Source organism: Arachis ipaensis, chromosome B1, assembly GCF_059453495.1.
Source record: "Arachis ipaensis isolate K30076 ecotype BB chromosome B1, ASM5945349v1, whole genome shotgun sequence".
NCBI classification, from domain to species: Eukaryota; Viridiplantae; Streptophyta; class Magnoliopsida; order Fabales; family Fabaceae; genus Arachis; species Arachis ipaensis.
In genome coordinates, this window is record NC_142436.1 from 147,217,183 (window position 1) to 147,234,419 (window position 17,237).

A 17,237-nucleotide genomic window follows, 5' to 3' on the forward strand; every position below is an offset into this window, starting at 1 on the left:
TTACAGCTTTCATTCAATATAAAAATTTTATAGAAAACCAAACTGATTGCAAATTAAAGGCTTTACAGTTAGATAATGGAGGTGAGTATACTTCCAAAGCTTTCTCTACATATCTTGCACAAGAAGGTATTCAACATCGTTTTTCATGTCTATATATCCCCAACAAAATGGAAGAGCTGAGAGGAAACATCGGCACTTAATAGAAATGAGTTTAACCATGTTATCCACTACTCAAATGCCAAAGATTTTTTGGGATGAAGCTGTTATTACAACTACTTATTTGATAAATAGGTTACCCACTCCAATTTTGTCACAAAAATCACCTTTTGAGGTCTTATTTAAACAGAAACCTGATTATCAATCTCTCAAAATCTTTGGTAGCGCATGTTTTCCTCTTCTTACACCTTTTAATCAGACTAAATTAGACTATAGATCACATAAGTGTGTGTTTCTTGGATATGCCCCTAATTACAAAGGCTGTAAATGTCTATCACCCAATGGACGAATATATATCACTAGGAATGTTAAATTTGATGAATCTCAGGTTTCTTATTCTGACTTATTTCTCTCTAAATCTGTTACTAATGAGCTTGACTTAACTAAGAAGGATGCAGATAGTTCTTTTTATTTTTCAATGTACCCTGTTTCTACTATTGTTCCATATGTCACTTCAGCCACTCATCAAAATCCATGCACCTTAAGGTAGCGTTTGTTTGCAGAGACTAGAACTGATACTGGGGGACAGGGACTCAGTATTGTGTTTGTTGAGGTAGAGACTAGCACTGAAAATTGTGTCTCTGTCTCAATAATTTGAGTATTTCAGTGCTTCAAAAATTTGGAGACACTAGAGACTTGGACAGAGACAGAACTTCAACTAATTCTTTTATCACTAAAATATCCCTAATGTAATTATGTAATGCCAACATTACCCTTTGCAAATCTCAAATTAGGGCTCGAGTATATTGCCAGCCACTCGAGGACATCTTCTCTTTCTTGCTTGAAGGAGGTGCTGATCGGCGTCCAGAGTGAAAGGAGAAGCCACCGTGCCGGACGAAGAACTTGAAGGTAAGCCGTTGGCACTTCCCACGTCCTCTTTCGAGCCTTCCATTTTGGTGATGTGTTGTTGCTTCCTCACAGATTTGGTGGTCCGACGAAGCTACTGGAGGGAAGCTTCGGTGTCGGTGTGGAGGCCATCTGGGAGTTGTTGCGAGCACAGCTTCGTGTATCCAGGTTAGTTAAGCTCGTTTTCTTTGATCTGGGTTGTGGTGTCTTCAATTGGTGTGTTATCCAGTTCGTATGAAGGGGTTCGGTTGTGAATCATTTTGTGGCTTATGCTCTGTTTGTGGTTTACTGGGTTTGGGAAGTGGGAGAAGAAGGTTGAAGTGGATTGAATGATTTATTTACTGTTTAGGGGTCCTGAAAAAGGCATAGTAAGAATTGAACATAGAGGATTATTCATTGAAACAAGCTGTGTAGAAGGTTAACCACCACAAATTGCATGGTCAATTCGAATTTATGCATGTGTTCAGTGTTTATCTAATTCATGAATGCAATTGAAAGACAGTGCACGTTGTATATGACAAATGGAATCCATTTTTTATGTTGTAATTAGGTTTTCATAGTTCGTGACAACTGACAATGTATGAAGTTGTGTCCATGGTTGTGATGTGTTTATTTTTTGTGAATCTGATGCTATGTTTGTAGTTAGGGAAGAAATGAAATGAATGACGGAATCCTAATTGAGAAGCTGTCATTGCTTTGTTGTCAACCATGCTTTTCGTAAAAATCCCAATGCCCAAACTGCATACTCCCTGTAAAGTTTTGTCTTTCATATTCTTGAAGTTAATAAAAATGTATGGTAACCATTTGTTAGGAAGAAAGCACGTGATTAATAAATAAATGGTAAGGAAAATTCTGAAGTTGTGTAATTAGTTATGTATAGAGGAACACTACTTTTATTCTTGCAATTGATAATTTTGTATATCCTCTTGTACTTTTCCCTCTCTATTTCGTTGTTTTAAGCTGATTGACTGGTTTAAGAGACTATCTACCCTAGGTCAGGTTCTGCATCATGAGTTTAGTTTTGTTTCTATTTTTAAATGATAGTAAATAATCGAAATGTATGCCAATTTCTCTAATATTTTGACCTGAAAGGATTTTTAGTAAGTAGGTTAGCTACCGTTCATGTGTAATAGATAATTTTGAGTATGATTGTATGGTAATATTACTCACAGTTGAATGTGCATGCAAATTACGTGATTAATTGTATTGTTGGTAGTTTATAGTTAGTTTAAGAGTGTAAACAATGTTTTACTTTCTATTTTATTTTCCCTGAGACCTTAAAATTTGCGCATAGAAATATTTTATTATTGAGCAGCCATTCCCTGTTTGGGATTTATTAAGAGTTGTTTGGAAAGTTTATGCCTTTTTTTTTTATGAAACGATTTTGCTAGGAAGAAATGGATCGGTCGGAAATTATTAAGCGATGCGTGTCTTTTTATGAAGAGACGAGATCCAACCATGAAGAAAGAATGTTGTTCTTTGTGCTTACGCTGTTTGTTTACTTTAGGGGTAGAACTAGTGGCCGACTATCGTTAGGGGGAAGAATGAATAGTAGAATTAGACGTGAGGCCTTAGAGCGTATTGTTGGTGAGGGTGATAGGAATTGTATCTGGGAGTTGAGAATGAACACAAATGCCTTTGCTAACTTGTGTGAGTTGCTGCAAGTTCAGGGAGGACTTACAGAGGATGGTCATGTAAGCCTGCCGGAGCAAGTTGCGACCTTTTTAATTATCTTAGCGCATCACAAGAAAAACCGTAGTCTACAGGTTAGATTTTGTAGGTCCGGCGAGACAGTTAGCAAGTATTTTAATAAAGTTTTGAAGGCTGTAATACGGATTCAAGGGATGTTGTTCGCGAAGGCTACACCAGTTGCCGAGGACTGTGTTGACCCGACATGGCGAAGGTTTAAGGTAGACCTTATTCGATGTTCTGTGTGATTGATGTTTATCTGATGGATTCTCTATCTGAATATGATAGCTTTCTATGGATGGTAGGGTTGCTTGGGAGCATTAGATGGCACTTACATAGAGGTGACAGTCCCGGAGTCTGAGAAGGCAAGGTACCGCACAAGAAAGGGTAAAATATGCACCAACATGTTAGGAGTGTGTAACCGGGAGATGGGTTTTGTGTACGTACTCAGTGGATGGGAGGGTTCGGCATCTGATTCACGAGTACTTCGCGATGCAATAACTCGTCGTAATAAGCTTTGTTTCATTGATAGTTTGGAATTTATAGTATATTCTCTTCTTTTTATCCTATTTGATTTTCAGTTGCTTGGGGACAAGCAACAATTTAAGTTTGGTGTTGTGATGAGCGGATAATTTATACGCTTTTTGGCATTATTTTTAGTATGTTTTTAGTAGGATCTAGTTACTTTTAGGGATGTTTTCCTTAGTTTTTATGTTAAATTCACATTTCTGGACTTTACTATGAGTTTGTGTGTTTTTCTGTGATTTCAGGTATTTTCTGGCTGAAATTGAGGGACTTGAGCAGAAATCAGATTCAGAGGTTGAAAAAGGACTGCTGATGCTGTTGGATTCTGACCTCCCTGCACTCAAAGTGGATTTTTTGGAGCTACAGAACTCGAAATGGCGCGCTTCCAATTGCGTTGGAAAGTAGACATCCAGGGCTTTCCAGCAATATATAATAGTCCATACTTTGGCCAAGAATTGATGACGTAAACTGGCGTTCAACGCCAGCCTTCTGCCCAAATCTGGCGTCCAGCGCCAGAAAAGGATCCAAAACCAGAGTTGAACGCCCAAACTGGCACAGAAACTGGCGTTCAACTCCACAAATGGCCTCTGCACGTGCTACACTTAAGCTCAGCCCAAACACACACCAAGTGGGCCCCGGAAGTGGATTTATGCATCAATTACTTACTCATGTAAACCCTAGTAGCTAGTTTATTATAAATAGGACCTCTTACTATTGTATTAGGATCCTGGATTGTATTTTGATCCTGTGATCTCGTTTAGGGGGCTGGCCATCTCGGCCATGCCTGGACCTTCCACTTATGTATTTTCAACGGTAGAGTTTCTACACTCCATAGATTAAGGTGTGGAGCTCTGCTGTTCCTCAAAGATTAATGCAAAGTACTACTGTTTTCTATTCAATTCTTCTTATTTCGCTTCTAAGATATCCATTCGCACCCAAGAACGTGATTAAGGTGATGATTATGTGTGACGCTCATCATCCTTCTCCCTTATGAACGCGTGCCTGACAAACACTTCTGTTCTACATGAATTAAGCTAGAATGAATATCTCTTAGATCTCCTAACCAGAATCTTCGTGGCGTAAGCTAGAATGATGGCGGCATTCAAGAGAATCCGGAAAGTCTAAACCTTGTCTGTGGTATTCCGAGTAGGATTCAATGATTGGATGACTGTGACGAGCTCCTAACTCGCGATTGCAGGGCGTTAGTGACAGACGCAAAAGGATAGTAAATCCTATTCCAGCATGATCGAGAACCGACAGATGAATAGCCGTGCCGTGACAGGGTGCGTGAGCATATTATTCACTGAGAGGATAAGATGAAGCCATTGGCAAGGGTGATGCCTCCAGACGATTAGCCGTGCCGTGACAAGGCATTGGATCATTTTCCCGAGAGATGACCGAAAGTAGCCATTGACAGTGGTGATGTATCACATAAAGCCAGCCATGGAAATGAGTAAGACTGACTGGATGAAGATAGCAGGAAAGCAGAGGTTCAGAGGAACGAAAAGCATCTCCATTCGCTTATCTGAAATTCTCACCAATGAATTACATAAGTATCTCTATCCCTATTCTATTATTTATTATTCGAAAACTCCATGATTATTTTATATCCGCCTGACTGAGATTTACAAGGTGACCATAGCTTGCTTCATACCAACAATCTCCGTGGGATTCGACCCTTACTCACGTAAGGTATTACTTGGACGACCCAGTGCACTTGCTGGTTAGTTGTATCGAAGTTGTGACAATTATGAATTAAGATCAGAGCACCAAGCTCTGGAGCCATTACCAGGATTTGTTCGAGCCTGGAGATCACAATTTCGTGCACCAAGTTTTTGGCGCCGTTGCCGGGGATTGTTTGAGTTTTCGGCAAGCTTTTGGTCCGGTAACATCAGTGCCAGATTCCCTTTTGATCCGGCAACTGCACCAAGTTTTTGGCGCCGTTGCCGGGGATTGTTTGAGTTTGGACAACTGACGGCTCATCTTGTTGCTCAGATTAGGTAATTTTCTTTTTGTTTTCTTTTCAAAAAATTTTCAAAAATATTTTCAAAAAAAAAAAAATTTTTTTCATCTGTTTTCGAAAAAAAAAATGTTTTCAAAAATTTTATTCAAAATTTTTAAGAATGAATTCTAGTGTTTCATGAAGCATGTGAAGCCTGGCTGGCTGTAAAGCCATGTCTAAATTCTTTTGGACTGAGGCTTCCAAACCATCAGAGGTAAGTTACATACTTGGTAAATGATGAGCAGCAATTTGTTATCAAGATCAATATACTCTGGTGTTAAATGCTGAAGCTTGGCTGGCCATTAGCCATGTCTAGTGTTTTGGACTGGAGCTTTCTTTGAAAGCTTGGCTGGCTAGTGAGCCATGTCTAATTCCTGGACTGAAGCTTTAGACTAAGAATGCAAGATTCCTGGAATTCATATTAAAAATTTTGGAATCCTTATTTTTCTTTTAATTTTCAAAAAAATTAAAATAAAAATCCAAAAAAATCAGAAAATCATAAAAATCAAAAATATTTTTTGTTCTTGTTTGAGTCTTGAGTCACATTATGAGTTTGGTGTCACTTGCATATGCATCTTGCATCTTTTCGAAAATTTCATGCATTCATAGTGTTCTTCATGATCTTCAAGTTGTTCTTGGTAAGTCTTCTTGTTTGATATTGATGATTTTTTGTTTTGTGTCTTTCCATGTTTATCATATGCATTCTTGAATTCTTAGTGTCTAAGCATTAAAGAATTCTATGTTTGGTGTCTTGCATGTTTTATTTGCATTAAAAATTTTTCAAAATTGTGTCTATGATGTTCATCTTGACATTCATAGTGTTCTTGGTGTTCATCTTGACATTCATAGCATTCTTGCATGCATTCATTGTTTTGATCTAAAAATTTCATGCATTGCATAATTTTCATGTTTTTCATAAAAATTTCAAAAATAAAAAAAATATCTTTCCCTTTTCTCTCATCAAATTCGAAAATTTGAGTTGACTTTTTCAAAAATTTTTAAAAATCAAGTTGTTGCCAATGAGTCAAATCAAATTTTCAATTTGAAAATCTTATCTTTTTCAAAATCTTTTTCAAAAATCAAATCTTTTTCAAAATTCTTAGTTATTTTCGAAAATTCCAAAAATATTTTTCAAAAATCTTTTTCTTATTTTTATACCAAATTTTCGAAAATAACATAATCAATTAATGTTTTGATTCAAAAATTTAAAGTTTGTTACTTGCTTGTTAAGAAAGATTCAAACTTTAAGTTCTAGAATCATATCTTGTGATTTTTTGTGAATCAAGTCATTAATTGAGATTTTAAAAATCAAATCTTTTTCAAAACTAATTTCAAATCATATCTTTTCAAAAATATCTTCTTATCTTATCTTTTTCAAAAATATATTTTCAAAATATCTTTTCTAACTTCCTAACTTCTTATCTTTTCAAAGTTTGTTTCAATTAACTAACTAACTTTTTGTTTGTTTCTTAACTTTTTCAAAACTACCTAACTAACTCTCTCTCTCTAATTTTCGAAAATATCTTCCCTCTTTTTCAAATATTTCTTTTTAATTAACTAATTATTTTTATCTTTTATTTTTGATTTAAAAAATTTTCGAAAATTACCAACAATTTTCAAAAACCATTTTCAAAAATCATTAACTCTTTTTCAAAATAATTTTCGAAAATTATCCCTCCCCCATCTCATTCTATTTATTCATTCATATCCTAACATCTCATTTCACCTCTCTTCCATCCTCACAGTTGTGTTTCTTCCATTATATTACATTCTTTGTCTCCCTCTCTTCTTCCACTTACATAAGGGAACCTCTATACTGTGGTAAAGAGAATCTCTATTATTATTATTATTATTTTTCTGTGCCTTATTCTTTGTCATATGAGCAGGAGCAAGGATAAGAACATTCTTGTGGAAGCAGATCCAGAACCTGAAAGGACTTTGAAGAGAAAATTAAGAGAAGCTAAAATACAACAATCCAGAGATAACCTTTCAGAAATTTTCGAACAGGAAAAGGAGATGGCAGCCGAAAATAATAATAATGTAAGGAAGATGCTTGGTGACTTTACTGCACCTAATTCCAATTTACATGGAAGAAGCATCTCCATTCCTGCCATTGGAGCAAACAACTTTGAGCTGAAACCTCAGTTAGTTTCTCTGATGCAGCAGAACTGCAAGTTTCATGGACTTCCATCTGAAGATCCTTTTCAGTTCTTAACTGAATTCTTGCAGATATGTGATACTGTTAAGACTAATGGAGTAGATCCTGAAGTCTACAGGCTCATGATTTTCCCTTTTGCTGTAAGAGACAGAGCTAGATTATGGTTGGATTCTCAACCTAAAGACAGCCTGAACTCTTGGGATAAGCTGGTCACGGCTTTCTTAGCCAAGTACTTTCCTCCTCAAAAGCTGAGCAAGCTTAGAGCTGATGTTCAAACCTTCAGACAGAAAGAAGGTGAATCTCTCTATGAAGCTTGGGAAAGATACAAACAGTTGACCAAAAAGTGTCCCTCTGACATGCTTTCAGAATGGACCATCCTGGATATATTCTATGATGGTTTATCTAAGCTATCAAAGATGTCACTGGACACTTCTGTAGGTGGATCCATTCACCTAAAGAAAACGCCTGCAGAAGCTCAAGAACTCATTGACATGGTTACTAATAACCAGTTCATGTACACTTCTGAAAGGAATCCTGTGAATAATGGGACGCCTATGAAGAAGGGAGTTCTTGAAGTTGATACTCTGAATGCCATATTGGCTCAGAATAAAATATTGACTCAGCAAGTCAATATGATCTCTCAGAGTCTGCATGGAATGCAAGCTGCATCCAACAGTACTCAAGAGGCATCTTCTGAAGAAGAAGCCTATGATCCTGAGAACCCTGCAATAGCAGAGGTGAACTACTTAGGTGAACCTTATGGAAACACCTATAACTCAACATGGAGAAATCATCCAAATTTCTCATGGAAGGATCAAAAGCCCCAACAAGGCTTTAATAATGGTGGAAGAAACAGGTTTAGCAATAGCAAACCTTTTCCATCATCAACTCAGCAACAGATAGAGAACTCTGAACAAAATGCTTCTAATTTAGCAAATCTAGTCTCTGATCTATCTAAGGCCACTGTAAGTTTCATGAATGAAACAAGGTCTTCCATTAGAAATCTGGAAGCACAAGTGGGCCAGCTGAGTAAAAGGATCACTGAAATCCCTCCTAGTACTCTCCCAAGCAATACAGAAGAGAATCCAAAAGAAGAGTGCAAGGCCATTGACATAAGCGCCATGGCCGAACCTGTGAGGAGAGGAGAGGACGTGAATCCCAAGGAGGAAGACCTCCTGGGACGTCCAGTGGTCAATAAGGAGCTTCCCTCTGAGGAACCAAAGGACTCTGAGGCTCATCTAGAGACCATAGAGATTCCATTGAACCTCCTTATACCCTTCATGAGCTCTAATGAGTATTCCTCTTCTGAAGAGAATGAGGATGTCACTGAAGAGCAAACTGCCAAGTTTCTTGGTGCAATCATGAAGCTGAATGCCAAATTGTTTGGCATTGATGCTTGGGAAGTTGAACCTCCCTTGTTCATCAATGAACTAAGTGATCTGGATCAACTGACATTGCCTCAGAAGAGACAGGATCCTGGAAAGTTCATAATACCCTGTACCATAGGCACCATGATCTTTAAGGCTCTGTGTGACCTTGGTTCAGGAATAAACCTCATGCCCCTCTCTGTAATAGAGAAACTGGGAATCTATGGGGTGCAAGCTGCTAAAATCTCATTAGAGATGGCAGACAGCTCAAGAAAACAGGCTTATGGACAAGTAGAGGACGTGTTAGTAAAGGTTGAAGGCCTTTACATCCCTGCTGATTTCATAGTCCTGGATACTGGAAAGGAAGAGGATGAATCCATCATCCTAGGAAGACCTTTCCTGGCCACAGCAAGAGCTGTGATTGATGTTGATAGAGGTGAAATAGTCCTTCAATGGAATGAGAACTCCCTTGTATTCAAAACTCAAGGATCTCCCTCTGCAACCATGGAGAGGAAGCTTGAAAAGCTTCTCTCAAAGCAGAGTCAACCAGAGCCCCCACAGACAAACTCTAAGTTTGGTGTTGGGAGGCCACAACCAAACTCTAAGTTTGGTGTTGAACTCCCATATCCAAACTCTAAGTTTGGTGTTGGAGAGTCTCAACAAAGCTCTGCACATCTGTGAGGCTCCATGAGAGCCCACTGTCAAGCTATTGACATTAAAGAAGCGCTTGTTGGGAGGCAACTCAATGTCTATCTAATTCTTATTTTTATTGTTTTTCATGTTTTCTTAGGTTCATGATCATGTGGAGTCACAAAATAAACAAAAAATTCAAAAACAGAATAAAAAATAGCAGAAGAAAAATCACACCCTGGAGGAGCATCTGTCTGGCGTTCAAACGCCAGAACAGAGCATAGTTCTGGCGCTGAACGCCCAGAATGGGAGCATCCTGGCGCTGAACGCCCAGAACAAGCATGGTTCTGGCGTTCAACGCCAGAAATGGCAGCAAGGGGGCGTTGAACGCCCAAAATGAGCAACAACCTGGCGCTGAACGCCCAGAGTTGTGTGCAAGGGCATTTTACATGCCTAAATTGGTGCAGGGATGTAAATGCCTTGACACCTCAGGATCTGTGGACCCCACAGGATCATCTCAGGATCTGTGGACCCCACAGGATCCCCACCTACCTCATCATCTCCCTTTCCATTCATGATCATCCCTTCTTTTTTTCCATTTACCACTCACATCCATACACCCACTACCTTCAAAAATTCAACATCTCTGTCCCACCCAATCCCACCCATATGGCCGAATACACACTCCCATCCATCTCCTCCATATCTTATTCTTATTCTTCTATTCTTTCTTCTTTTGCTCGAGGGCGACCAACATTCTAAGTTTGGTGTGGTAAAAAGCATAGCTTTTTTGTTTTTTTTTCCATAACCATTGATGGCACCTAAGGCCAGAGAAACCTCTAGAAAGAGGAAAGGGAAGACAAAAGCTTCCATCAAGGGTCTATAGCTCAGTGGTAGAACATTTGACTGCAAATCAAGAGATCCCTGAGATACCTCAGGGGATACATTTTCTTCCACACAATTATTGGAAGCAACTAAGGGTGGAACATCAAGAGCACTCCATCATCCTTCATGAAATCAGAGAAGATCTAAAAGCAATGAAGGAGGAGCAGCCAAGGCAAGGAAGAGACATAGAAGAGCTCAAGAACATCACTAAGGTGGACTCATTCCTTGTTCTTACTTTCTCTGTTTTTCATTTTCTATGTTATGTGCTTATCTATGTTTGTGTCTTCATTACATGATCATTAGTAGTTAGTAACTCTGTCTTAAAGTTATGAATGTCCTATGAATCCATCACCTCTCTTAAAATAAAAACTGTTTTAAAAGAACAAGAAGTACATGAGTTTTGAATTTATCCTTGAACTTAGTTTAATTATATTGATGTGGTGATAATGCTTCTTGTTTTCTGAATATATGCTTGAACAGTGCATATGTCTTTTGATGTTGTTGTTTAAGAATGTTAAATATGTTGGCTCTTGAAAGAATGATGACTAGGAGACATGTTATTTGATAATCTGAAAAATCATAAAAATGATTCTTGAAGCAAGAAAAAGCAGCAAAGAACAAAGCTTGCAGAAAAAAAAAAAAAGAAAAAAATAGGCGAAAAAAAATTAAAAAAAAATAGAAAGAAAAAGAAAAAGCAAGCAGAAAAAGCCAATAACCCTTAAAACCAAAAGGCAAGGGCAAATAAAAAGGATCCCAAGGCTTTGAGCATCAGTGGATAGGAGGGCCTAAAGGAATAAAATCCTGGTCTAAGCGGCTAAACCAAGCTGTCCCTAACCATGTGCTTGTGGCGTGAAGGTGTCAAGTGAAAACTTGAGACTGAGCGGTTAAAGTCAAGGTCCAAAGCAAACAAAGAGTGTGCTTAAGAACCCTGGACACCTCTAATTGGGGACTTTAGCAAAGCTGAGTCACAATCTGAAAAGGTTCACCCAATTATGTGTCTGTGGCTTTTATATATCCGGTGGTAATACTGGAAAACAAAGTGCTTAGGGCCACGGCCAAGACTCATAAAGAAGCTGTGTTCAAGAATCATCATACTGAACTAGGAGAGTCAATAACAGTATTCGAAATCTGAAGTTCCTATAGATGCCAATCATTCTAAACTTCAATGGATAAAGTGAGATGCCAAAACTATTCAAGAGGCAAAAAGCTATAAGTCCCGCTCATATGATTGAAGCTCTGTTTCATTGATAGTTTGGAATTTATAGTATATTCTCTTCTTTTTATCCTATTTGATTTTCAGTTGCTTGGGAACAAGCAACAATTTAAGTTTGGTGTTGTGATGAGCGGATAATTTATACGCTTTTTGGCATTGTTTTTAGTATGTTTTTAGTAGGATCTAGTTACTTTTAGGGATGTTTTCCTTAGTTTTTATGTTAAATTCACATTTCTAGACTTTACTATGAGTTTGTGTGTTTTTCTGTGATTTCAGGTATTTTCTGGCTGAAATTGAGGAACTTGAGCAGAAATCAGATTCAGAGGTTGAAAAAGGACTGCTGATGCTGTTGGATTCTGACCTCCCTGCACTCAAAGTGGATTTTATGGAGCTACAGAACTCGAAATGGCGCGCTTCCAATTGCGTTGGAAAGTAGACATCCAGGGCTTTCCAGCAATATATAATAGTCCATACTTTGGCCAAGAATTGATGACGTAAACTGGCGTTCAACGCCAGCCTTCTGCCCAAATCTGGCGTCCAGCGCCAGAAAAGGATCCAAAACCAGAGTTGAACGCCCAAACTGGCACAGAAACTGGCGTTCAACTCCACAAATGGCCTCTGCACGTGCTACACTTAAGCTCAGCCCAAACACACACCAAGTGGGCCCCGGAAGTGGATTTATGCATCAATTACTTACTCATGTAAACCCTAGTAGCTAGTTTATTATAAATAGGACCTCTTACTATTGTATTAGGATCCTGGATTGTATTTTGATCCTGTGATCTCGTTTAGGGGGCTGGCCATCTCGGCCATGCCTGGACCTTCCACTTATGTATTTTCAACGGTAGAGTTTCTACACTCCATAGATTAAGGTGTGGAGCTCTGCTGTTCCTCAAAGATTAATGCAAAGTACTACTATTTTCTATTCAATTCTTCTTATTTCGCTTCTAAGATATCCATTCGCACCCAAGAACGTGATGAAGGTGATGATTATGTGTGACGCTCATCATCCTTCTCCCTTATGAACGCGTGCCTGACAAACACTTCTGTTCTACATGAATTAAGCTAGAATGAATATCTCTTAGATCTCCTAACCAGAATCTTCGTGGCGTAAGCTAGAATGATGGCGGCATTCAAGAGAATCCGGAAAGTCTAAACCTTGTCTGTGGTATTCCGAGTAGGATTCAATGATTGGATGACTGTGACGAGCTCCTAACTCGCGATTGCAGGGCGTTAGTGACAGACGCAAAAGGATAGTAAATCCTATTCCAGCATGATCGAGAACCGACAGATGAATAGCCGTGCCGTGACAGGGTGCGTGAGCATATTATTCACTGAGAGGATAAGATGAAGCCATTGGCAAGGGTGATGCCTCCAGACGATTAGCCGTGCCGTGACAGGGCATTGGATCATTTTCCCGAGAGATGACCGAAAGTAGCCATTGACAGTGGTGATGTATCACATAAAGCCAGCCATGGAAAGGAGTAAGACTGACTGGATGAAGATAGCAGGAAAGCAGAGGTTCAGAGGAACGAAAAGCATCTCCATTCGCTTATCTGAAATTCTCACCAATGAATTACATAAGTATCTCTATCCCTATTCTATTATTTATTATTCGAAAACTCCATGATTATTTTATATCCGCCTGACTGAGATTTACAAGGTGACCATAGCTTGCTTCATACCAACAATCTCCGTGGGATTCGACCCTTACTCACGTAAGGTATTACTTGGACGACCCAGTGCACTTGCTGGTTAGTTGTATCGAAGTTGTGACAATTATGAATTAAGATCAGAGCACCAAGCTCTGGAGCCATTACCAGGATTTGTTCGAGCCTGGAGATCACAATTTCGTGCACCAGCGTGCAAGTCGTACGGAGTAGCGTTGTGTGTTTTAGGGATGTTGTAAGGACGGCAAGTGAATTTGTATGAATAGTAGAGTGTTGAGACATTGTAAAAGCACATTCTTTAATTTTCGGCTACTGTGTGTTTGTGCTTTTGTTTGCTGTTTTATTTCTGTTTGTCGTGGCAATGACCAGTGTTGTAATAATTGAACTACTTGTGTATTTTTCCCTGATTTCATTTCTTAGCATAGACCAGTTTTACTAATTTTTGGATATGTCTAACTCTTTGGTAATCCGTTTGTGTGGTTTGATGGCATATTTTATTACCTTTGCAAAATACATGTTATTCTAACTTAACTTATTAATGTAGGGTTTTAATTAGCTTAATCTTGGAAGCAAGAAATGGAGAACAAGCGAATGTGGAGTGATGAAGAGACACTGGCCTTTGTTGGCTTCATGGAGGAGTTTGTCGTTGACAGTCAGAGGGCTGACTGTGGGCAGTTTAAACCGGGAACATTCGAGAAGCTGGCTTTGAAGATGTTGGAGGCTTTCCCTGGTTGTACACTGACCGCGAAGCATTGCAAGAATAAGCACAAGCGGCTCAAGGAGAAGTACCAGTACGCCGCTGATATGCTTGCTTGTAGCGGATTCGGATGGAACAACGAGAAAGAATGTGTAGAGGTTGACAGCAAAGACGTCCTTGATGCCTGGTTGAAGGTGCGTGTGTTTTAGGAATTCCGTTGGGTGGTTGCCATTTTTGTGTTAATTTAGTATAACTGTTTGACCAGGGGGTTATAATTTAATCATTCATGCTTGGTTATAATTTAATCAAAAAAATGCTAATATCCATTTTAAGATTTTCATTTCGTACTTCTTCCATCAAAATATAATCCATTCAATTCAAACCCAATCACCTTCTGCCAAATAGTAATGAATATTACACATATATGAGACTTTATAAAAGTATATTATGTTGTTGGTTCACCCTAATTAGTTTGTTTTCTTTGATCCCGAGATATGGCAATGAAATTAACGAACCAAGCTAATAGGATTAACTATTCAGGTATTGTTGCACTGTGACATATCAGCCACTTGTAACAGAAAAATGTTTGAGTTTTAGTTCTTAAAAAGGTTATCAAAAGACTTGTTGCATGGTGAGTAATTAGCCACTTGTAAAAGGAAAATGTTTCAGTTTTACTTGTTAACAAGGTTTTCAAAAGACTTGCTGAATAGTGAGTAATTATCACGTCCCCATACCTTAACCTCTTCCTTTCATGTTTCCTTTTGGACGCTATTTATGCATTGTGCCACTTTTGTGCGTAACCATTTTTAGCACTTTGATTTTGCATCCGGTTCATAAGCATTTGTAACCATTTGTAATTGTGTTATTTCCTAAACATTACTAATTCCGGAATACATGTTTCGCAGGCACATCCTACCAAGTTCTACACTCCTGGCAAGCCATTTCCTTTGTTTCACCGGCTGGAAGGTATCTTTGGCAGGGATAGAGCCACGGGAGCCGGGGCTGTAAGTGGCTTCGATGCGGAGGAGCAGGTTAACGAGGAGACCGACGACACCGCTGCTGGCTTTGATCAGTCTGAGATGTCTCCACTTCCAGATCAAGAGGGATTTGCAGCAACGCAAGGACAAGCATCACATTCTGAGGCTGGGGCGACCGCCGGAAGCACAAGGCTATGCGGGAGGAAGAGAAAACAAGTTGATGTACTGGAGAGGATGGCCGACCAGATTCAGCAATCATCGGCTGACCAGCGCAAGAATGCCCAGCTGATAGCTGATGCCATTGTTGGTGTGAACGAGAAGTGGAAGGTTGGCGAGAAGCTCACACAGCTTGGATTCGGTGATGACGAGGTCGTCAGGGCGATTCTGAAGTTTGCCGAGAGTCCTAATGTGTATGCACATTTCTGGGGCTTGTCAGATTCACAAATGATTGCGCTTGTGCGTTCCATTATATGAAGTACAAGACTAGTTAAGTTTATTAACAGTGTATTCTGGTATTAACCATGGTTAAGGGTGTTAACTTTTTGAGTCTTAGGTCTTAGGATTTAAGAACATTGTCATGTGTAACACGGTCACAGTTTGGTACCCTTTTGTGTGTTGCTATGTTATCGTTCCTTAACTATGTAATTTCCTTTGTTTTGCTCTTTTTTGGATGAATACCATGGTGGGTGATTATCAAGCTTAACAAGTTCCTCCATTTTCCATGCACATTAATTTGTACTACGATTTAACTTACAACGATTACATCCTAGTGAGTCTAGAAAATCTGTTTTCTTTCTTTTCAATAGAAATAGTGTTATCCATCTCACGCATAAGCAAAATGTTTATACATTTGGCAGCCAAATGCCTTCCTCAGAACTACATTATGATTGTCAAAATACATTTCCACTTATACAAAGAGAGGTGAAATTTCTCTCACAGGCAAAAATGGGCTTGACACAATGTTGGTTCAAAATATGAATTCCTTCCATCTTTTATACCAAGTATGTGCTATATTTATTACAATTCCTGAATTCCCTATTTGACTTCGAAGGCCATACTACAACTTACACAACACTACAATGATCAACACAACACAAAAAAGGGAAACAAGAAGTTGAACGCACATTAGAAACTTCAGATACACAACTTCAGCATTAATTCTTTCCACTCGTTCGCTCGGCTTAAAATCAAAGTTAGGCTGAGAAGATCGATCATCTCCGGAGTCAGAAGGCTTGACATTTGGGCCTGCCCATCTAAACCATCCACATCGCCTTGTTGGACACGCGTAGTACTTTCTTCCCGGGTTGGCCACGCTATTTGAAACTTGTAACGGTGCTCGTAACCCACAATCACAAAACCGGTCTCCCGTTATGTTCCCGCTGCCGTACGTACCACTTGTTGATCTACGACTTGAGGAAGCCATTACTAACCACCCTACACATTTAACAGTAACTGAAACAATTTTAATGTACTTCACACAACATATAACAGAAGCAGACGACTCACATATGAAACAACCAACGATGATTCAAATGAAACACATGCAGAATTGTAACACACATTTTTTGGTTGCAATATCATGTCTCTGTACCAGTTCTTATGATTTTTTTAAAAAACAGCAACAACGTTTCTTAGCGCAGTTTCAGCATCCACACATACTATATCATCAACACTGCTGTATACTTGTATGCCAGGTTCCACTGATTCAGAAATTGTTAACTGAATCACCATTCAGAAACAGCAGGTTACATTATAACAACATTCAATACGGTCAACCACTTACAATCACCATCATGTAACAAGACAGGAACAAATCCTTTGTAGGAGGGTCTATTATTAGTCACCAAAACATTTCCACTTTGCGCAATTACAATGTCTATACAGTTTTTACAAGATAGTTTGCATAAACACTCCCAACCATATACAACAACAAATTAATACACAGGCACACACAAAAAGGCTCTTGCTAACAACTGCACTACGAACAATTGCTACGAAGCAAAAGGGACAAACTCATTGAAACCACAAATTTTGTAATTCTAAAAAACTTAATACATACAAAAATTCAAGGCATGCAGTGTGCCTAGTGCATTATTTAGGTAAATTACTTGCTACTACACTTAGCAGTAAAGTATGGTCACAGAACAGTCCCTACTCTGAATTGCATTAAATTGCAAGACAATTACATGAACCAACAGAACCAAGTACAGGATACATCTTACGAGGATCTTTCAACTACAGCAAAACGGGCTAACAGCTACTTTCGTTGCAAACATGTCACAAAGAATTACAAGCAAAATTCTACAATAACTTGCATTTCAATTGTTAACTGTGTCACCTCTCATTTGGCAAAGTTCAAATA

The 17,237-nt window shown here is 38.8% G+C and overlaps 1 protein-coding gene across 1 annotated transcript; it reads left to right on the top strand.

Moving 5' to 3' along the window:
• The first annotated feature begins 13,789 nt into the window (after positions 1 to 13,789).
• On the top strand, positions 13,790 to 15,349 carry LOC148578801 (uncharacterized). Its single transcript, XM_088500668.1, has 2 exons — positions 13,790 to 14,098; positions 14,804 to 15,349. Exons 1-2 carry the CDS (start codon positions 13,793 to 13,795, stop codon positions 15,347 to 15,349), a joined length of 852 nt encoding a protein of 283 aa, XP_088356794.1. The 5' UTR covers positions 13,790 to 13,792.
• The last annotated feature ends 1,888 nt before the right edge of the window (positions 15,350 to 17,237 follow it).